The sequence below is a fragment of the Aspergillus ochraceoroseus genome (genome assembly GCF_002846915.1).
Source record: "Aspergillus ochraceoroseus IBT 24754 chromosome Unknown P175scaffold_2, whole genome shotgun sequence".
In the NCBI taxonomy this organism is placed as follows: domain Eukaryota; kingdom Fungi; phylum Ascomycota; class Eurotiomycetes; order Eurotiales; family Aspergillaceae; genus Aspergillus; species Aspergillus ochraceoroseus.
In genome coordinates this window covers 450,841-471,623 of record NW_024468477.1, presented here as the reverse complement: position 1 = coordinate 471,623, position 20,783 = coordinate 450,841, and the positions used below count along the sequence as shown (strand labels likewise).

The 20,783-nt window shown below is 30.5% G+C and overlaps 1 protein-coding gene across 1 annotated transcript; it reads right to left on the bottom strand.

The window, feature by feature from the left end:
• Window positions 1–13,816: 13,816 nt before the first annotated feature.
• On the bottom strand, window positions 13,817–20,783 carry P175DRAFT_0473207 (tetrafunctional fatty acid synthase subunit FAS1). The gene is made up of 2 exons (XM_040895161.1): window positions 14,546–20,783; window positions 13,817–14,476 (listed from the first exon to the last, which is right to left on the bottom strand). The coding sequence occupies exons 1-2, from the start codon at window positions 20,336–20,338 to the stop codon at window positions 13,988–13,990; spliced, it is 6,282 nt and encodes a 2,093-aa protein (XP_040753749.1). The 5' UTR covers window positions 20,339–20,783; the 3' UTR covers window positions 13,817–13,987.

Genomic DNA, 20,783 nt, shown 5'->3' with positions numbered 1-20,783 from the left:
TACAAGTAGTATATTTATTAGCCTATTATCTTAATTATTTTAAATAGCCCTTTATATTTAGTATCTAGCTTCTTACTAGGCCTCTATATATAGATATTTTTTATAAATAGTAGCACCTATTAGCCTATATAATATTTAGTTAGGTAATACCTTTTATTATAGTTCCTTACTTACTATTTAGTAGCATGGTATAAGCTCTCTTCTAGCTAATAGTATTTTACTTATAGTTAGTTAAGTTATTCTCCTACTACTATAACTATACTAGAGTCCCTAATATTAGCAAGCTTAAATAGTACTAGCTAGTAATTATACTATACCTTATAAGAGGATATTTCTAATAATATATTTTTTATATTATTATATATAAATTCTACTATATCTAGCTAGTTTATCTAATTAATTTATTAGTAACTAATATAAGTCCTTAGATAGGTCTTTAATATCTAGTTCTAATATTCTATTTAGCTATCTATCTATAGGTAGAATATAGTACTTAGTTATTCTTTAACTTAAAGCTCTTAATATAGCTAGATCTAATATTTACTAGTAAAGAGCAAGCTATAGTTACTTACCAAGCTCCTTAATATTCTTATTTTAAGTATAATCTCTTCTATAAATATATTAGCTAGCTCCTCTATATTAATATTTTTTATTATTAAGAGGTATTTAGCTTCTTTAGTATATTAATTTATAATTATTAAAATAATATTATATATATATCTCTTTTATATTAATAGTAATAAGCCTATAATAAAGTCTAGAGTCAGGTCCTATTAAGGGTATTTTGGTACCAGGAGCTTTATAAGCTAGCCTAATAAAAACTATTTAAGTACCTTTATTTTCTAGTAAATTAGATAGCTCTTTATATACTCCTTAATATCATATTATAGGGTATCCTAGTAAAATTTTTATTTAATAAAATTTAATATCTTCTCTTAACTAAAGTAACCTATATATAGGTTATTATAGTATATCCTTAATAATTCTTAGTATATTATTTAATTAGAAGAAATATAAATAGCCTTATTATATTATACTAGCTTATTACTATTAATATATTATTTATTTTTATAAGCTTACCTTTATTTAGTATTATTTTTAAGCTACTTTATTACTTCTTATTTAGATAATTTCTCTACTATTTAAGTATGCTTCTAGTATACTAGGTATTTTTTACTAGTATTACTTTAAATTTAATTTATATAAGTATCCTTATATTATATCTCTTAAAATAAATTTTATAGAATAGTTAATAGTATCCTATAGGCTTGCTTATTACTAGCTACTCTTTATATTAGTATTCTTTAGGTTAAAAGTTCTAGACCTTTTAACTATATAATTAGGGTCTCTTAGGGAGCTACTATCCTACTCCTATCTTAATTATTCTATAAATCTTCTAGCTTTACCTAAAGTATAAACAAGAGTCCCTTAACTATATTCTATTAGGCAGGTTTGTAATCCTTTTATCTTAAAGATATATTAGCTAGGTTAAGGCTACTAGACTAATATTTAATCTAGAAATTATATGCTACTAGGAGCTTGGCCTATCTAGCCTAGTATTAATTTAAAGTCTTAATAGTATAGAAATATTTTAGATTTATATAATCTATTTATATATATATTATATATAAGTTATCTTTAAGATAGTAATATTATACCTTAAAATATTCTACTATAGCTAGTAATTCTTAGTTATAAGTTTTATATCTCCTTTCTACTTTAATTAACTTCCTTAAGTAGAAGGCTATAGATTACTAAGTAGTATACTATATTTTTATAGACTAGATATTATTATATTATATTAGAATTCCTATAATTATAAAACTTAATATATTAGTTACTAGGAGTATCTCTTATTCTAGGTTAAAATACTATAGTACTAGAAGTCTAAAAAATACCTACTTTAGTACCTTAAAGGTACTTTAACTATTCTCTATTATCTTAAAGGGGCTATTCTTTCTCCCCTTTACTATTCTCTTTAGTATATTACTTAATAGGGCGGTAATCTTAGAATACTAATAAATAAATCTTTAAAAATATCCTATAAATCCTAGAAATACTTAAATATTATAGAATAAGTATAGTTCTAGCTAATTATCTATAATATATACTTATTTAGGGTCTATTTAGATTTTTTTAATTCTTATAATAAAGCTAAGAAAATATACTTCCTCCTAGTAAAAGCTATATTTTAAAAATTTTATATAAAGATTATACTTCTAGAGATATAATAATATTTTATTAATATAGTACTTATACTCTTTCTTTATTTATAAGTAGATTAGGATATTATCTAAATATACTATATAAAATTTATTCAGGATCCTCTTTATTACTTTATTAATATATACTTAAAAGGTAGCCAGGGTATTATATAACTTAAAAGGTATAACTAGATATTTATAATATCTATACCTTATATAAAATACTATCTTCTACTTATTACCCTAATAAATATAAATCTAGTAATAGGTATCTTGTAAATCTAGTTTAGTAAATTATTTAATTCTAACTAGTTAGTCTATTAATTTATTAATTTATAGGAGGGAATATTAATTTTTAATAATAATTATATTTAGGCCCCTATAATCTATATAAAACTATAGCAACCTATTAGCCTTTTATATAAAAAGTACCAGCATGCCTGCTATATTTATTAAGGGCTAGATCTATTCTTTTTCTAATATTTAATTAATATACTCCCTTAAGATTACTAACTCTATTCTTAATATATTATATAGCTAGCCTATTAGTAGTACTATACTAGTAACTAATAGTATATTATAACTAGCTTTTTTAGAGGGGAGTACCTCTACCTTTTTCTCTAAAAATACTAATTTCTATTCTTTATAGTATTTAGGGAGGGCCCCTATTATATTACTATTATTATATAGTTAGCTTAAGATTAGTATAATAAGTTCTTATTTTATTATACTCTTAAATTACTTAAGTAATTTAATTTTAATCTTTAACTTTTTTCCCTGGTAGTACCAGGTATTTGCTGCTAAGAAAATATTAAGATTAATTAAGCTTAGCTAGCTATACTCTAGAATTAATTAATATTCTTTTTTTTCTAAATTTATTATATAGTATTCCATGTTAAATTCTCTAGTTTTATTAAGGCTATTTATAATTTAGCTCTTTATCTAGAATCTTATATAGTATAATACTATTAAGCTATTAATAAAATATATAGGTTACTCTATCTTTATCTTATTAAGATTTATTCCTTCTTTAGCTAAGAAGTAGTAGAAAATAAAGTCCTTATTTACTCTAGTATTTATAAGTATCCTTATTATAATCTATTTCTTGCCTACTAGGATAACTATAATAACTAGGAAGGATCCTACTAGTACCTCTTTATTTTATTAGAGTATTAGGGATTCTAAAGTATTTAACTATTATTAGTTCTAGTTCTCTAATTCTTCTACTCCTTTAGTACCTTCTCTATACTAGGGGTATTTCCTTATAATATAACTAGTTTAATTATACTAGTAATATTAACCTTCCTTTTATTAATTCTAGTAGTTTTACTACTCCTCCTTTAACTTTTTTTACTAAAATTTATTTAATTAGGAATTTATTACTTTACTATTATCTTTCTTTCTCTTTCTTAAGTTATCCTTTAACATATAAGATTCTAGGAGTTAGTTAAGTTATATCTTATTTAACTTTTTCTACTTTTCTTATTTCTGAAGTTTCTTATACCTTGCTTCTAGTTTAATAACTTTAGCTAGACTTTATAATATTATTACATCTCACTAGATTTCCTTACATAATTTAGGCCAGGCTATTTAGATAGCTAGCTAGTAGAGGAATCCTTTAAGATTAGCTTTAATTATTAGGATAAACTCCTCTATCTAGGTTATTAGGATTTATATACTCTATTATAATTCTTATCTTATATATAGGAGCTAGTAAGCTACTATCTATTTATAGTCTCTCTCTAATTCTAGGAAGTTCTACAGGAACTTAGTAAACTTTATATAAGTAAGTCTTTTAAAATTTACTCTATACTTAAAGTATCATGCCTACTTTATATTATCTTTTAGGTAATCTATAATATAGCAGATTTTAACTATATTACTCTTATAAAGTTTCCCCTATAACCTAAAGTAATCTTAAAAATCTTCTAAGAAAATACTAAGTTCCTTTAGGTTTTATACCTTAAAGAACTTAGGTTCAGGCACCTTTTCCCTACCTATTTATATAACTTATGCCATGTATTAGGCCATGTACTATAGCTTATTATCTTTTATTAACTTAATAGGTTAGTGCTAGAAAGTTACTAGTACTATTAAACCTTCCTTAATAATAGTTTCTAGAACTATAATTATAGATTCTATAGAGTTTAGATCTACTACTCTTTAAGAAGAGGAGCAGGTAATCCTTCTTATACTTACTATATTACTTTACTTAGTTAGAGAAGTACTTCAAATTATAAGTATCTTACTAGTAAGGTACTTAAGTATAAGTAGTATTAGTAAAGGAAGTAAAGCTACATAAAATATAAGAATAGTAGGAAGGTATTAGAAATAATAAAATAAAATACTTATCTCTTAGTACTTCAGGGATTATTATATTACTATTTATATTACCTAATCAAGTCACTAGCATAGTACAGGCAACTCAAATGTTACCATTCTCCTAATTACCCTTAGTTACTGGGTATGTGGTTCGGCATGTGGTTCGGCATGTGGTTGCATGTCACGTGGTCGCCGTGACAATAGGCTTAAGAGATATATTATAGTATTTATAGTAGTATTAGTTATTAAATATAGTTATTTAATTAAAGAAATATATCTTTAAATTATATATAATAAGCTAGGCTAGTCCTAGGATAATTAAGTAGTAGAAGAAATAAGTAATATAAAAAATAGATTTTTAATTATAATAATTATTTAATAATAAATTAGTCTTTATATAATAAGTTATTATACTTTCTTCTACCTTCTTATTATAGAAATTAGATAAAAATATTAGATAAAAGAGTAGAATAGTTTTTAATTTATATATTTTTATTTATTAATAATTTATAAAGCTAATTTCTTTAATTCTAGAATTAATTATAGTATAAGTTAGTATTTTTAAATTTTTTTAATATAATTATACCTATTATACTATTAGGTTAGCATGTATATAATAGGGATTAAGGGAGTTAGTTAATTTAGTAATAATATAGAATAGGTAAAGTAATATATCTAGTAATAAGGGCTTCTGTGCATGTTCTAGTACTAGATAATAATTATAGCTAGGTAGACTCTATTTTTTAAGTTAGATAGAATATTAGGGGAGTATAATTAATTAAATTCTTTTAAAATAATAAGATAGTTATTCTATACTATAGTATAAGAAGTAGGTAATATTATAATAAAGATTAGATTAAAATAATATATTAGTATATTTATTTACTCTTAGATTTATATAAAATATTAATTAAGTAAGAAATAATTTTTTATATAATATACTTTATTTTTATAATAAAAATATTTCTTATACTTATATTATTCTTCCCTAAGAGAGTATAGTATATAATAAGTATAGAATAGATTTATAGTATCTAAATTTTTTCTAGGTATAGGAGGTATGACTAGGTAATTAGATAGAATAGAATTAAAGAGATTCCTTAGTACTACTAGACTAGGGTAGTAGAAACTAGATATTAGGTAAGAATAGGATACTTATAGCTAGTATTAGTAGTAATAGTTTTTTAATAACTAGAAATAATTAGTATATTCTTAGAAATTTTAAAATAGGGTAAGATTATAAAATAATATATTTTAAAATTTAATTAAGATATTTTAGATTAAAAGAAATATTAAAGAGTTATTAAATATTTTTTTTTCTAAAGTAAGATAATAGAACTCTATAAAATAAGTATTAAAATTTAAATTCTTTTATTTTTAATTATAGAAGTAATTTTAAATATTTTAAACTTAATTAGGGTCTCTAAATATTATTTTTAAATAGTTAAGTAGATTAGGATAGTCTAGGAACTAGGGAATATTAAATCTTATCTTAAATAGGATTAGTTTATAAGCCTTTCTAGTTAGATATCCTGCTATATAAGTTAGTCAGGCTTTAATAGCTAGAAAATAATCTAGATTAATATTTATTTTACTATAGATTTATTATATAAAGTAATAAAAATTAGAATAAATATTATTAAATTCTTATAAGTTAGAGAGTTTCTTATTAAAATAGGTACTAGAAAGAGAGCTAGTAGAAATAAGTATAAATATTCTTATTATATTAGTTATTATAGCTTTAGTAAGGGAAGTATATTTAATAAAGGCAGGGGTAGTAATAAAAGTAAGTATAATAAAGATAATAGTAATCTATAGTATAGTAAATATATATTTAAACTTAATTAATTTTTATTAAATTATTTATAGTTCTTTTTTCTAGTATAGTATTACTTTCTTCTTTTTAGCTAGCTTTAGACTAGCTTTATTAACTTAATTTTAGAGGGTATAAATCTCCTTCTTTAGGAAATTAATATATTTATTATAAGATTTAAGATAAATAATCTAGATAATAAGATTATTAGTAATATAACTTATAAACTTCTTAACTAAGTTTATAATTAGGGATAGTTTAGATTATTTTAATATACTAGTAATAGCTATATCTAGGGTAGGAGCTATATAATATTATAGGAAGTAGATAGGTAGTAAATATAACTAATAATAGGATATATATTCAGGCTATTTATATATAGGTATAATAGGTAGAGATTAGATTAGGATAAGAATATAACTTAAAGAGCTATAATAAGATTAGGGGTAATATGGCTTAAATATAGGAGTAGAGGCAGACAGTTAGGGCAGAATCTAACCAGATAGGTACACAGCTATGCCATGACATTAAGTACCTTACTAGTAAGATACTTATAATTTAAAGTACTTACCTAACTAAATAAAGTAATATAATAAGTATAAGAAGGATTACTTATTTCTTTTTCTAAGAAATAATAAATCTAAATTCTATAGAATCTATAATTATAGTCCTAGAAATTATTATTAAGAAAGATTTAATAGTACTAGTAACTCTCTAGTACTAATCTATTAAATTAATAAAAGATAATAAGCTATAGTATATAATCTAATATATAATATAAATTATATAAATAGGTAAAAAAAAGATACTTAAATCTAAGTTCTTTAAGGTATAAAACCTAAAAAAAAGATACTTAAATCTAAGTTCTTTAAGGTATAAAACCTAAAAAAACTTAATATCTTCCTAGAAGATCTTTAAAATTACTTTAAATTATAAGAGAAATTTTATAAGAGTAATATAATTAAGATTTATTATATTATAGATTACTTAAAAAATAATATAAAATAAATATAATATTCTAAGTATAGAATAAATCTTAAAAAACTTACTTATATAAAATTTACTAAGTTTTTATAGAATTTTCTAGAATTAAAGAAAGATTATAAATAAATAGTAATTTACTAATTTTTATATATAAGATAAAAATTATAATAGAGTATATAAACCTTAATTATCTAGATAGAAGAATTTATTCTAATAATTAAAGCTAATCTTAAAAGATTCTTTTACTAATTAGCTATTTAAATAGTCTAGCCTAAATTATATAAAGAAATCTAGTAGGATGTAATAATACTATAAAATCTAGTTAAAATTACTAAATTAAGGGTAAGGTATAAGAAACTTTAAAAATAAGAGAAGTAAGAAAAGTTAAATAAAATATAATTAAATTAATCTCTAGGATCTTATATATTAAAGGATAATTTAAGAAAAAAAAAAATAATAATAAAGTAATAAATTCTTAATTAAATAAATTTTAGTAAAAAAAATTAAAGAAAAAATAGTAGAACTACTAAAAATAATAAAAGAAAGGCTAATATTATTAGTATAATTAAATTAATTATATTATAAGGAAATACCTCTAGTATAAAAAAGGTACTAAAGAGGTAGGAGAACTAGAAAACTAGAATTAATAATAATTAAATATTCTAGAATCTTTAGTACTCTAATAAAATAAAGAGGTACTAGTAAAATCTTTTCTAGTTATTATATTTATTCTAGTAAATAAGAAATAGATTATAATAAAGATACTTATAAATATTAAAGTAAATAAGGACTTTATTTCCTATTATTTCTTAATTAAAGAAGAAATAAATTTTAATAAAATAAAAATAAAGTAACCTATATATTTTATTAATAGCTTAATAATATTATACTATATAAGATTTTAGATAAAGAACTAAATTATAAATAGTTTTAATAAAATTAGAGAATTTAATATAGAATATTATATTATAAATTTAGAAGAAAAAAAATATTAATTAATTTTAAAATATAGTTAGCTAAGCCTAGTTAATCCTAATATTTTCTTAGTAGTAAATACCTAGCACTACTAAAGAAAAAAACTAAAAATTAAGATTAAGTTACCTAAATAATTTAAGAGTATAATAAGATAAAAACTTATAATACTAGTCTTAAATTAACTATATAATAATAATAGTATAATAAAGGCTCTCCCTAAATATTATAAAGAATAAAAATTAATATTTTTTTAAAAAAAAATAAAAGTACTCTCTTTTAAAAAAACTAGTTATAATATATTATTAATTACTAGTATAATATTATTAATAGGCTAGCTATATAATATATTAAAAATAAAGTTAATAATCTTAAGGAAGTATATTAATTAAATATTAGAAAAAAAATAAATCTAGCCCTTAATAAGTATAGCAGGTATACTAGTATTTTTTATATAAAAGATTAATAAGTTACTATAGCTTTATATAGATTATAAAGGCCTAAATATAATTATTATTAAAAATTAATATTCTCTTCTATAAATTAATAAACTAATAAATTAACTAGTTAAAGCTAAATAATTTATTAAACTAGATTTATAAGATATTTATTACTAGATTTATATTTATTAAGATAATAAGTAAAAAATAATATTTTATATAAAATATAAATACTATAAATATTTAATTATATCTTTTAAATTATATAATATTCTAGCTACTTTTTAAGTATATATTAATAAAATAATAAAAAAAATTCTAAATAAATTTTATATAATATATTTAGATAATATTCTAATTTATTTATAAATAAAGAAAGAATATAAATATTATATTAATAAAATATTATTATATTTCTAGAAATATAATCTTTATATAAAACTTTTAAAGTATAATTTTTATTAAAAAAAAGTATATTTCCTTAACTTTATTATAAAAATTAAAAAAATTTAAATAAATTTTAAGTAAATATATATTATAAGTAACTAGCTAGAATTATATTTATTCTATAATATTTAAATATTCTTAAGATTTATAAGATATTTTTAATAATTTATTTACTAATACTCTAAAATTACTACTTTATTAAGTAACATGCTAAAAAAAATAGTAAAGGGGAAAAAAAGTAGCTCTTTTAAAATAATAAAGAATAATTAAAGTATTTTTAAGATATTAAAATAAATATTCTTTAGATCTCTAGTACTATAATATTTTAATCTAGAATAAGAGATACTCCTAGTAACTAATATATTAAGATTTATAATTATAAGAATCTTAATATAATATAATAATATCTAGTTTATAAAAATATAATATATTACTTAATAATCTATAGCCTTCTATTTAAGAAAATTAATTAAGGTAAAAAAAAGATATAAGACTTATAATTAAGAATTTCTAGTTATAATAAAATATTTTAAAATATAATATTATTATTTTAAAAATAATTTATATATAATATATATATAAATAAATTATATAAATCTAAAATATTTTTATATTATAAAGATCCTAAATTAATATTAGACTAGATAGGTTAAGCTCCTAGTAATATATAATTTCTAGATTAAATATTAGTCTAGTAATCTTAACCTAGCTAATATATCTTTAAGATAAAAGGATTATAAACTTATCTAATAAAATATAGTTAAGGAACTTTTATTTATACTTTAGGTAAAGTTAGGAGGTTTATAAAATAATTAAGATAAAAATAAAATAATAACTCTCTAAGAAATTCTAATTATATAATTAAAAAATTTAAAACTTTTAACTTAAAAAATACTAGTATAAAAAGTAGCTAGTAATAAATAAATTTATAAGATATTATTAATTACTTTATAAGACTTACTTTAAAAAATATAATATAAAAATATTTATATAAGTTAAATTTAAAGTAATACTAATAAGAAATATCTAATATACTAGAAATATACTTAACTAGTAAAGAAATTACTTAAATAAGAAATAATAAAGTAATTTAAAAATAATATTAAATAAAGGTAAATTTATAAGAATAAATAATATATTAATAATAATAAATTAATATAATATAATAAGATTATTTATATTTTTTTTAATTAAATAATATACTAAAAATTACTATAAATATACTATAATAATCTATATATAAGCTATTTTAGTTAAGAAAAGATATTAAATCTTATTAAATAAAAGTTCTACTAGAATATCCTATAATATAATATTAAAAAATATATAAAGAATTATCTAATTTATTAAAAAATAAAAATATTTAAATAACTTTTATAAGGCTAGCTTATAAAGCTTCTAATACTAGAATATCTTTAATAAGACTTAACTCTAGACTTTATTATAAACTTACTACTATTAATATAAAAAAAATATATATATAATACTATTTTAATAATTATAGATTAATATATTAAGAGAATTAAATATCTCTTAATAATAAGAAATATTAATATTAAGAAGCTAGCTAATATATTTATAGAAAAGATTATACTTAAAATAAAAGTATTAAAGAATCTAGTAAGTAACTATAGCTTACTCTTTACTAGTAAATATTAGATCTAGTTATATTAAGAGCTTTAAATTAAAGAATAATTAAGTATTATATTCTACTCCTAAATAGATAGCTAAATAGAATATTAGAACTAGATATTAGAGACCTATCTAAAGACTTATATTAGTTATTAATAAATTAACTAGGTAAACTAGCTAGGTATAATAGAATTTATATATAATAATATAAAAAATATATTATTAAGAATATTCTCTTATAAAGTATAATATAGCTACTAACTAGTACTATTTAAGCTTATTAATATTAGGGACTCTAGTATAGTTATAGTAGTAAAAGAATAGCTTAATTAATTATAAGTAAAATACTAATAACTAGAAGAGAGCCTATACTATACTATTAAATAATAAATAAGAAATTATAATAAAAGGTATTACCTAACTAAATATTATATAGGCTAATAAATACTACTATTTATAAAAAATATTTATATATAAAGATCTAGTAAAAAGCTAGATACTAAATATAAAGGACTATTTAAAATAATAAAGATAATAGGCTAATAAATATATTATTTATAATTATTTAGATTATATAAAAAAATTTATCTAATCTTTTATATATTATTTTTTAAAAAATAAAATATAAGAGATAGTAACTTACTAGTATTATTCTAGCTAGTTATTATTAATAATAAGAAAGAATAGAAGATAGAATAGATTATTATATAATAAAAGCTATATAATAAAGACTAATATTTAATTAAATAAAAAGAATAGTTAATATATAAGAATATATAGTAATTAATAAAGAATTTAAAAAATATATAAAATATTCTAAATAAATTTTATTATAAAAATAAGATATAAATAGGGTATTAATAAAATACTATAAATAAATAAAATATAAAAATAATAGATTAATAAAATTAAAAAATTAAAAAAATTATAAAGATACTTTAATAATACTATCTTTTCTCTTTTTCTTACTAGATTTTAAGATTTAATAAGGGTACTCTATAGGTATTAAGAAATTTTAAAAAAATAATTTAATTTTATTATATAAAAATAAAAATAATAAGTATTAATATTATAATATTAATAAATTTCCTAATTATTATAATTATTCTAAATTTCTTTATTACTATTCTCTAATTCTATTATACTATTCCTAACATGCTATATACTAAGTAATTAAAATAAATTATAATTAATAGATTATAGTAACCTCTTTATTTAGTTCTTAATTTTAAAGTAATAAATAAAAACCTAGATAGTATAAATCTAGTAAGGATAAGTTATTATACCTGCTACTTTACTAGATATTACCTAGATCTTACTAAGACTAGTATATATAAGTAAGATAATAGAGAAATACTTTTTATATAAATAAATATAATAAATATATTATTATTTTAAGTTTAGGTATATATAAAAATAAACTTTTATAGAATTATTATTTATATATTACTAAGACTTAATATAATATAGATAATATAGTACTCATATAATAATAAATAAGCTAGTAAGAATAACTAGAATAGCTAGAGTAGCTAAAGCTATAATAGTAGTAAGAATAACTAGAGCTAGCATAATAATAATAGTAGTAGTAGCTAGGGTTATAGTAATTAAAGAAGTAAAGAAAAAGGTAGTAGGAGTTATTATAATATTAAAAGTAGCTATAATAGTAGAAGATATAGGAAATATAGTTCTATTAGATAATAAAGTAATAATAATAGGAATTATAAGAAATATACTAGTAATAGTAAGGATTATAAGTACTATAATTAGTATAAATATAAAAGAATTTAGTATAAGAGTTTATAAATAATTAGTATAATAAATCTATATTACTAGAATAAAATTACTTATAAAAAAAAATAATAGTAGTAAGATAGGCTTTCTTTTATAGAGATATAGCTAGTATAGTACTTAATAAAAAATACTTAAAAGGAGCTATAAGATTTATAAATAATTAATTATTATTATAATACTTAAGTAATAATAATCTATTTAAAATAATATATTAATCTATTAGAAAAGACTTTTTAAAATAAGAATTAAATTAAGAAATATATATATAGAGAAATATTTTCCTATAATATTTATATTATAATAATATCTTTACTTATTACTAGTATATCTAATAAATTACTTATTTCTATCTATTATTTTACTTAAAGTAAAAGATAATATTATTTATATTTTATTTAATAAAGTATAATTAATAAAGATAGTATTATATATATTATTATTATTTCTAATATTAAATAAAAAAGTAGGTTATATTATATTAACTAGGACTAGCTCTTTCTTAGTAAGGTACTAATCTAGATTAGGTATAATATATATAGCACGCGGATATACTACTAAGAAGAAAGAAAGTAGTTATTATAGTAACTATATAATATATAACTATATACTAAATTATATACTAAGTAATTAAGAGTATTTAGAAGAATAGTAATAATTAACTTATCTATATTATACTAGTAACTTAACTAGATAATATAAATAGTAATATAATAATCCCCTAAAATACTAAGAGGCAAGTACTTTATTTTATTACTTCTAATACCTTCCTACTATTCTTGTACTATATATAGCTTTGCTTCCTTTACTAACACTATCAATACCCAAGCACCTCGCCAGCAAGATGCTTACAATAAGCTTATTATAAATAAAGAATTAATTTTCTACCTATAGTAAAGTTAGACCACGCTAGCTCTACCCATACTAAAGTCCAGAGTTTATTATGGGTAGAAAATAGTTAGCGCTAGTTCTACCCACGCAGAGTTTTTTTCTACCCACGCCGAGCTGTAAGCCCCCCCAAAACTTTAGGTGCACATCTCTCTCTAGATTAGTAATAAAATAATAAAAATAAAAAATTACTAACTACATAATAAAAGATTAATATAAAGATGATTACTATAAAGATAAATATAATAAAGCTCAAGTAAGATAAATTTATTTATCATAAAAAACTTATTAATATTTTAGTAACCTTGTAATTAATAAAATATAATAAAGTTCTAGCAAGATCCTGTGCTTGTGTTTATGATGATGACGAAAACGAATACAATAATAGCAGTAGCACGATATCCAGCGCTAAGATAAGTCATGAAAATGATACAAAAACAAAAAAAAGAGGAACAGGAAGCAGTGGCCATGAAAATAAATCGAGCTCTAGAATCTTAAGCTGTAGTAGAAGTACCAGGCGCACGCGAAGCAGTTTCATTTCCCTCTTCATATTTCTCCCAGTTTGCCAGAATATGGGCGATTCTGGGGGAATTTGTGAGTCGATAGACGTCCTCAAAGTATTCCTTGGTGATCTCGAATGGACGGGCAGTGACATTAGGAATGTACTTGCCGACCAGCTTGCTGGGATCAATGGTGGTTTTATTGATCTTCTTCAGCAAGAAAGAACGGAACGGCTTCACGCCGGAGCGGAGGAAAGTGCTGTGGAAGGGCACATCGATTCCCTTGAGGGGAATCGTAGCAAATCCACGCTCAAGGTTAATGGGCTTGGGCTTAGCTTCGGTTTGCTTCACGCACTCGTGAATGATGTTGACCAGGTGAGCCTTGAGGTCCTCCAGAGACATGCTCTGCATGAGAGCAGGAATATCGATGTTCTGGGCTTTAAGGAAGTTGAGCAAGTTGGTAAGGCAGTCAAGTGCACGAAGCTGGTGAGCTGTTAGAAAGAAAGCAATACAAAAGTGAGGGAGGGGGGAAGAAGGGATTATAAAACGTACATCACCAGCAGCAACGTATTGCATGTTTGCAACATTGTAGTTGACAATCTCCAAAAGCCAGCCGGTCTGCTCGGTGATATTCTCGACAACATATTGCAAGGCTTGTTCGTTGAAAGTCTTGGAGATTCGGCTTGGGTTGACGGCACACATGGAGTAGTTGGAGCGGCCCTGCTCGTCACGCTCCACAGCCACTTGCATTGTCAGACCACGATAGAAGACCACGGACACCAAGCTCTCAATAGGCATGACATCGGCCAAGGCAGCCAGCGCAGAGTATTCACCTAGCGAGTGACCGGCGAAGCTGCTGTCTCTCTGGACAAGACCCTTGGAACGCATGTCTTCAAAGCTTGCCTTCTCCATCAAAGTGAGGGCAGGTTGGGTGAACTGGGTGGCGGAAAGAAGACCCGTGGGCGAGCGGTAGGTGTAAGAGGTTGTGTTCTCATCAACCTCCTTGAAGATCTTCTCAGACTTGATGGATCCATCTGCGTTGACAGATTCGAAGGTCATCGACATGTAGTTTTGACGAATAGCCTTGCCACGAGGTCCACCAAAGTAAACAGTGAGTTCCTTCGGGTTGTTCTTGACAATGTCAATGATGGAAAGGCCGTAGTTCTCAATGAAGTGACGATCTGCACGATCCCAAACCTCCCGAGCGACGGGGCTATTGGCATAAAGCTCCATGCCCATACCCTGCTCCTGGGAGCCCTGGCCAGTGAAAACGTAGGAAGTGACGGGCTGCTCGACCTCTGCTTCACCGAGAAGGACCTTGTCCTCGGTTTCCCTGTTGCTGGCTTCGACCTTGATGATCTTACGACCAGCAATCATACCAACATGTTGAAGCTTGACAGTAATCATGTCGTTCGGCAAAACCATGTCGACAAGAGACACGTGGAAGCCACGAACGCGGCCAATGTTGTTCTCCGCCGCCCAGGTTTCCACCAAACTGCGAACGGCCGCACTGGTGTACATGCCGTGAGTGATAGTCCCGGGCAGGTTTGCATAGCTGGAGAAGACTCGCGAAACGTGAATCGGGTTGTAATCGCCGGAAACGCGGGCGTAAGTCTCGTTGGAAGCAGGGGCACGGAGAGTCAGTGGGGTCTTGCCGCTGAGAGGAATGGGGTTCTCGAAATAGACAGGCTGCTCGATGGAGGTTCCATTCCGTTGCAGATAGTCAATTACGGGGTTGCCGTGGGAGGTGCCGGCTTCGTAGTCCACCGACGCCACCTGGATAATTTCCTTGGTGGGGAGCTCGAGAAGCACCTGACCAATGGTTTGAACTTGGCTGAACACGGACTTATTCTTGAATCGATTGAGACTCTGGAGACGGAAGGTCAAGGTTTGGCCCAGTAGCTCAACATCATCTCGATCAAAGCGGAACCACTCCTTGGAGCGAAGGATCGCCACATCTCGGCTCGATGCAAGATGGACTTGCATCGGAACCTCATCCTTGCGCTGGAAGGTGTTCTCAAAGTCGGTGTACGCGCCCCGGTACAAGAACTGGCTGGTCACATGCATGATAGGCTTGCCCTCCCGTTCGATCGTGCCGCACACCTCGACGATTTTTCCGGAATCTTCGTTGATGATCGAATTAATCTGAGCCGTAGTGTCCAGAACATCACCAACCTGGAGGGGCTGAGCACCGGGCACCATCTTAAAGGCGTTCGACAGATGGACCAGCTTCAGCAAGTCACCATCAATGGTGCGGGGGAAAATTGGCTTGATAATGGCTTTCCACCCGGCGACAATGGCGAAATCCATGGGGGCAAAAACTTCTTTGCCAGGACGGTCGACGAAAGCTTCGCCCGTGTTGCCCACCGCATGAACAAAGTCAGCGACCGCCTGAGACGTAATAGTTTCGCGACCACCGCTGAAAGTGGCGGTGGTGGGGGTGTCAAACGGAACATCCTTGTTGCCAAACCAGACCCGATAGTAGAACTCCTTGATACGATCGTTGCGGCTGTCCATAACCTCTCTGATTGGGGCGTATCCAGCCTCTGGATGGTACGTGAAGAGGAAAGTGAGAGGCACCACAGCGGCCTCGGCAGTTCTCCCCTCAAACATGGTCAGGCTGATCTGGTTCTTCTCGTTCAACTTGACCTCAACGGTCCTAACAAGCTTGCCGGACTGATAAGGCTCTCTGACGCTGATGACGGTCTTGGACGGATCCTCGGGGTTCACCACCTCCACATACATTCCCGGGGTTGGCGCCACGATCCGCTTCATTGGATTGGTCTGGAAGCGATGGCCTTGAACAAAGACATCGGCCAGGAAGAAGGCGTGCCGCCAGGAGCACGATGGACCAGCGAGCAGGCGAGACCAGCGAGTGATGTCAGGCAAGTCGGTCGACGGCGATGACGACAGCCGGTAGCTGATCTTGGTCGCATCCTGAGAAATCGTGAGACCATCAATTTCGAGCTCGCTGTCCGGTTCACCGAGACGCCCGCCAAAGTATTCGATGACGGGGATCTTCGCCTCGTCGCCGTTGTACACATCCTTGATCAGGCTCTGAATGTGACCCTGCTGAATACCACTCAGGATATCGCCAACCGGCTCGTCAATAACGTTGGAGAATTTGGCCGCCATGGGGCCGTGCAAGATACAGGTCCTTCCAACATCTTGGCCCACAACCGCTTCCAGATCCTCACTTTGCCACAGAGAATCCTTCTTGAACCAGTATTCGAAGTTTTCATCCAAGGAAGGAACGAAGGGGACGGGCTTCTGTCCCCGTCGCTGGCAGAGTAGCAGGAAGTGTTGGACGTCCTGAGCATTGATCAACTGAGTGGCGGCTTCGGGATAGGCGGCGAGGATAGTATCCACGGCTGGGTATGGCGTGTTGAGCTCGGAGTAGTTCTGAAGCAAGGATGCTTGTCCTTCGCGCGTGGTGAAGCGTTCCTCGACGCGGCGGATGAAATCGCCGGTCAACTTCTTCAGGGACTCATCAATCCATCGGGTCTCATGCTTGACATACATCAAGTCTACCATGCGATGGACAACCTCGGCGTAGGTCATATCCTCGAGATCAACCGTTTCTCCGGCGGCGTTGCGGCCGAACCAAACCTTCTGGAAGTCATCGTTCAGTTTCTGGATGATGTAGTTTCTCTGCTTCTTGAGCTCCGGCACACGTTTGGCCCGGTCGAGCTTGAAAATCTTTTGATCCATCTCATGCCAGAACAAAACACCTCGGGTGGCCAACTTGTGAATGGGCTCTCCCATCTCCGACATGACGGTGACGACGCCGCCCGCCGCGCCCTTGTAGGTCTTCTCCCAGTCCTTGTCATCAAGGCCGGGGGCGTCAGCAATGGCCTGCTTAGCGTTCTTAGATGTATGGGCTTCCTTGGCGATCATGATGCGACTTCCGAACATGCATCCATCGAAAGGCATTGGTGGGTAGCCGAATCGGGATGACCAGTGTCCAGAAAGGTAAGGGTAGGTATCGTCCGAGCCACCAAAGCCGCTGCCGGCCACCAGAACAATGTTGTCGCAGCGCCTGATACGGCTGTACATCTGCAAAATGGGCTGGTGGAAGTCTTCAAACGAATGGTGTCCACCGCCGCGGCCACCGGTCCACTGGAGCAGGATGGGGAAGGTAGGGTTAGCCTTGGCAATGTTGATGACCTGCTGAATAGCATCCACCGAGCCGGGCTTGAAGGCGATATGTTTGATCCCGAGTGTCTCAATATACTCATTGGCCACCTCGATCGATGGCACTCCCGCACCAATGGTGAGACCTTCAATTGGGACACCGTCGGCCCTGAGCTTGCCAATGAGGGGGATCTGCCAGCCCATCGCGCGGGGGTTGACGTAAATCAGGTTGATCGTAATTCCCCGGCCTGGCGGAATAGCCTTTTCGATCTTGGTGATCGCCTCCGTCATGGTCTTGGCGTTGTAATAACCACCACCCGCCAGTTCAATATGGTAGCCGGCATTCATGGTGGCGGCGATAAAGTCCCAGGGGACGGTGGTTGGGGTCATTCCAGCAACCATGACCGGGGCAATTCCTAACAGGCGGCTCATTTTGGTATCCACAAAGGTCTCGCCGGTAGCGTTCTTCACTAGACGTGGTCCGTATTCCTTCACCCAGTCGATGGCGTAGTTGACGGAGTGCTCGTCACGATCAAACAGCTCCGGCTTGTATCCGACCTCTGCGTTGGTGCCGTCCATAGCGCCCGCGAGGATGACACGGACACCCGTGCCGTCCTTGTTGCGGTTGGTCAGGACTCCAAGGCCGGAGATGCCACCGGGGCCAAAATCCAGGATATGGGTCGCTCCGGGGAAAACGGTGGCTTGTTCCCAGTTCACGGGGTCATGCGTGATCATGCGAACCAGGGCCGGAACAATGTTTTCGTCGCCCGTTTCCCTGAGGTCATTGCCGGACTTGGTGCCGTACACGGGGATGACGAGGGACTTGGAGGAGATTTCGACATCCTCCAGATCCTCCATAATCCGGTCATAGGCCGAGTACAAGTACTGGCTATGGAACGGCGCGGTGATGGGCAAGAACCGGTTCACGAACCGCACCTTGCGCTGGGTAAACGGCACACGGTTCTGATCCAGGCCCGTGGGGGCCTTGACCTTACGCAGGCGGAGATTCAGACCGTAAAGGGAGATCGGGGGACCGGTGACGACGAAATTCCGGGCACTGTTCACGAGGGAGATGGAGATATGACGATCCTCGGGCAGATGCTGGTTGGTCATGTCGATGTGCTCCTGGACGGCAGACTTGGGGAGGTCGCGGATGGACAACATGGGCGTGGGGGTTCCTTCACCGTTCTCGATGGAGTCCTGCAGGACGGAGGGCGCAATCGAGGTGCGAGGGTAGGCCTGCTGGCTGCGCAACCCGATCCAGAAGAGCATGGTCAAGGCATTGGCGGCAGCCTGCTTGAAGCTTTCCCAAGTGGTTGCGGAGGCGATAGCCGCGGCGGTAACGATGCCCTGGGAGTGACCCGTGGTTCCGCTGAAGCGCTCCAGGAGCTCACCCGGGGTTTTCCCCAATACTTTGCAGGTCACCACGAAGTGGGCCAGCTGCACCAAACCGATCAACGGCAGACTGACGGGGGCCGATACGAGATAATCGGTGTCAGGCTGAGTGTCGGGGTCCTGCAGCCATTGCATCACATTCAGTCCCTTGGGGTAGAGTTTGATGGCCTCGGGCTCATGGGAAAGGGATTGCAACAACTCTGCGGAGGAGGAGATCAGATCATCCACAAAGGATGGGTAGGTATTGTAGACTTCTCTCAGTTCGTCAAAGTACTCCTCAATGTTTCCCTGGCCGCCAAAGACCGAGTAGATTTTGGCTTTCTCATCGGCGGCGGCCCTGAAGAGGGCGGACTCATAGGGCTTGGTGGGTCGACCAGCAGCAGCTCTTCCGGCATAGTAGGCCCCAACCACCAGGTCCTTCTTGGCCGTAATGCCGGGAAGGGTGGCAGCGACGGCGTGTACATCATTTCCGCGCAGAAAGGCGCGTTCAAACTCGTTGAGGGCCAGCTTCAAAACCTCCAAGTTGGTTCCATGTGCGTCGTCCTCGCCCTCCTCCACCTCATGAGCGACATGGGAGATATAGCGAGCGACGAGCTCGGCTACTGAGGAAGGCTCATCATCCTGAGCAAGTTCATCTGTGGGTTGGGGGAGAGAGGTTGTGAAGGTGTCTTTCAATTGTGAGGCGTGAAAGTGAAAGGAAGTAGGCACCAGGAAAGAGAATTCGAGGGAGCCGTGAGTCAGGATAAGAGGTCTCAAGGACTGCGATGAGCGAGGGGTATTAATGCCCGTCTGAGGGCCTGTTGAAGTTCCGTACATCTTCTCGTAGTCTCGTAGTCTATTTCTATAAAAAAAAAAAATTTTTCTTTTTCTTTTTCCTTCCCGAGGACGGTTATAGGAATTGCAATCGGAGGAGGGAGAGGGAGAGAGAGAGAGAGAGAGAGAGATTGCTAAGGGATTCTAAGAGGATATATATATTAGTAGGTAGGAAAAGAAAAGGAAAGAAAGAAAAGAAAGAAGAGAAAAGAGGGTATGATAGAATGGGTATCTGCTCTCCCAGGGTTGATATATATACACGTATGGAATGGGGGGACCCGCAAGGAAAAGACAGTTCCAGTTAAGATCATACCTATTATTAAAATAAAAAGTATTTATTCCGGCAATCAATAGACTGACATGAGATTCAGTAATGATGTTGTGGAGGGGAAGAAGAGGAAGAGGGATGTTTCAAAAGTGGTATACGAGGGAAAAAAAAAAAAAAAAA

What these genes read in the sequence shown, in the direction of transcription:
- P175DRAFT_0473207 (XM_040895161.1), bottom strand. Translation starts at nt 20,338, where the DNA reads ATGTACGGAACTTCAACAGGCCCTCAGACGGGCATTAATACCCCTCGC. An exon ending in AATACGTTGCTGCTGGTGAT is followed by an intron (nt 14,477 to 14,545) that starts GTACGTTTTATA and finishes ACAGCTCACCAG; the next exon opens with CTTCGTGCACTTGACTGCCT.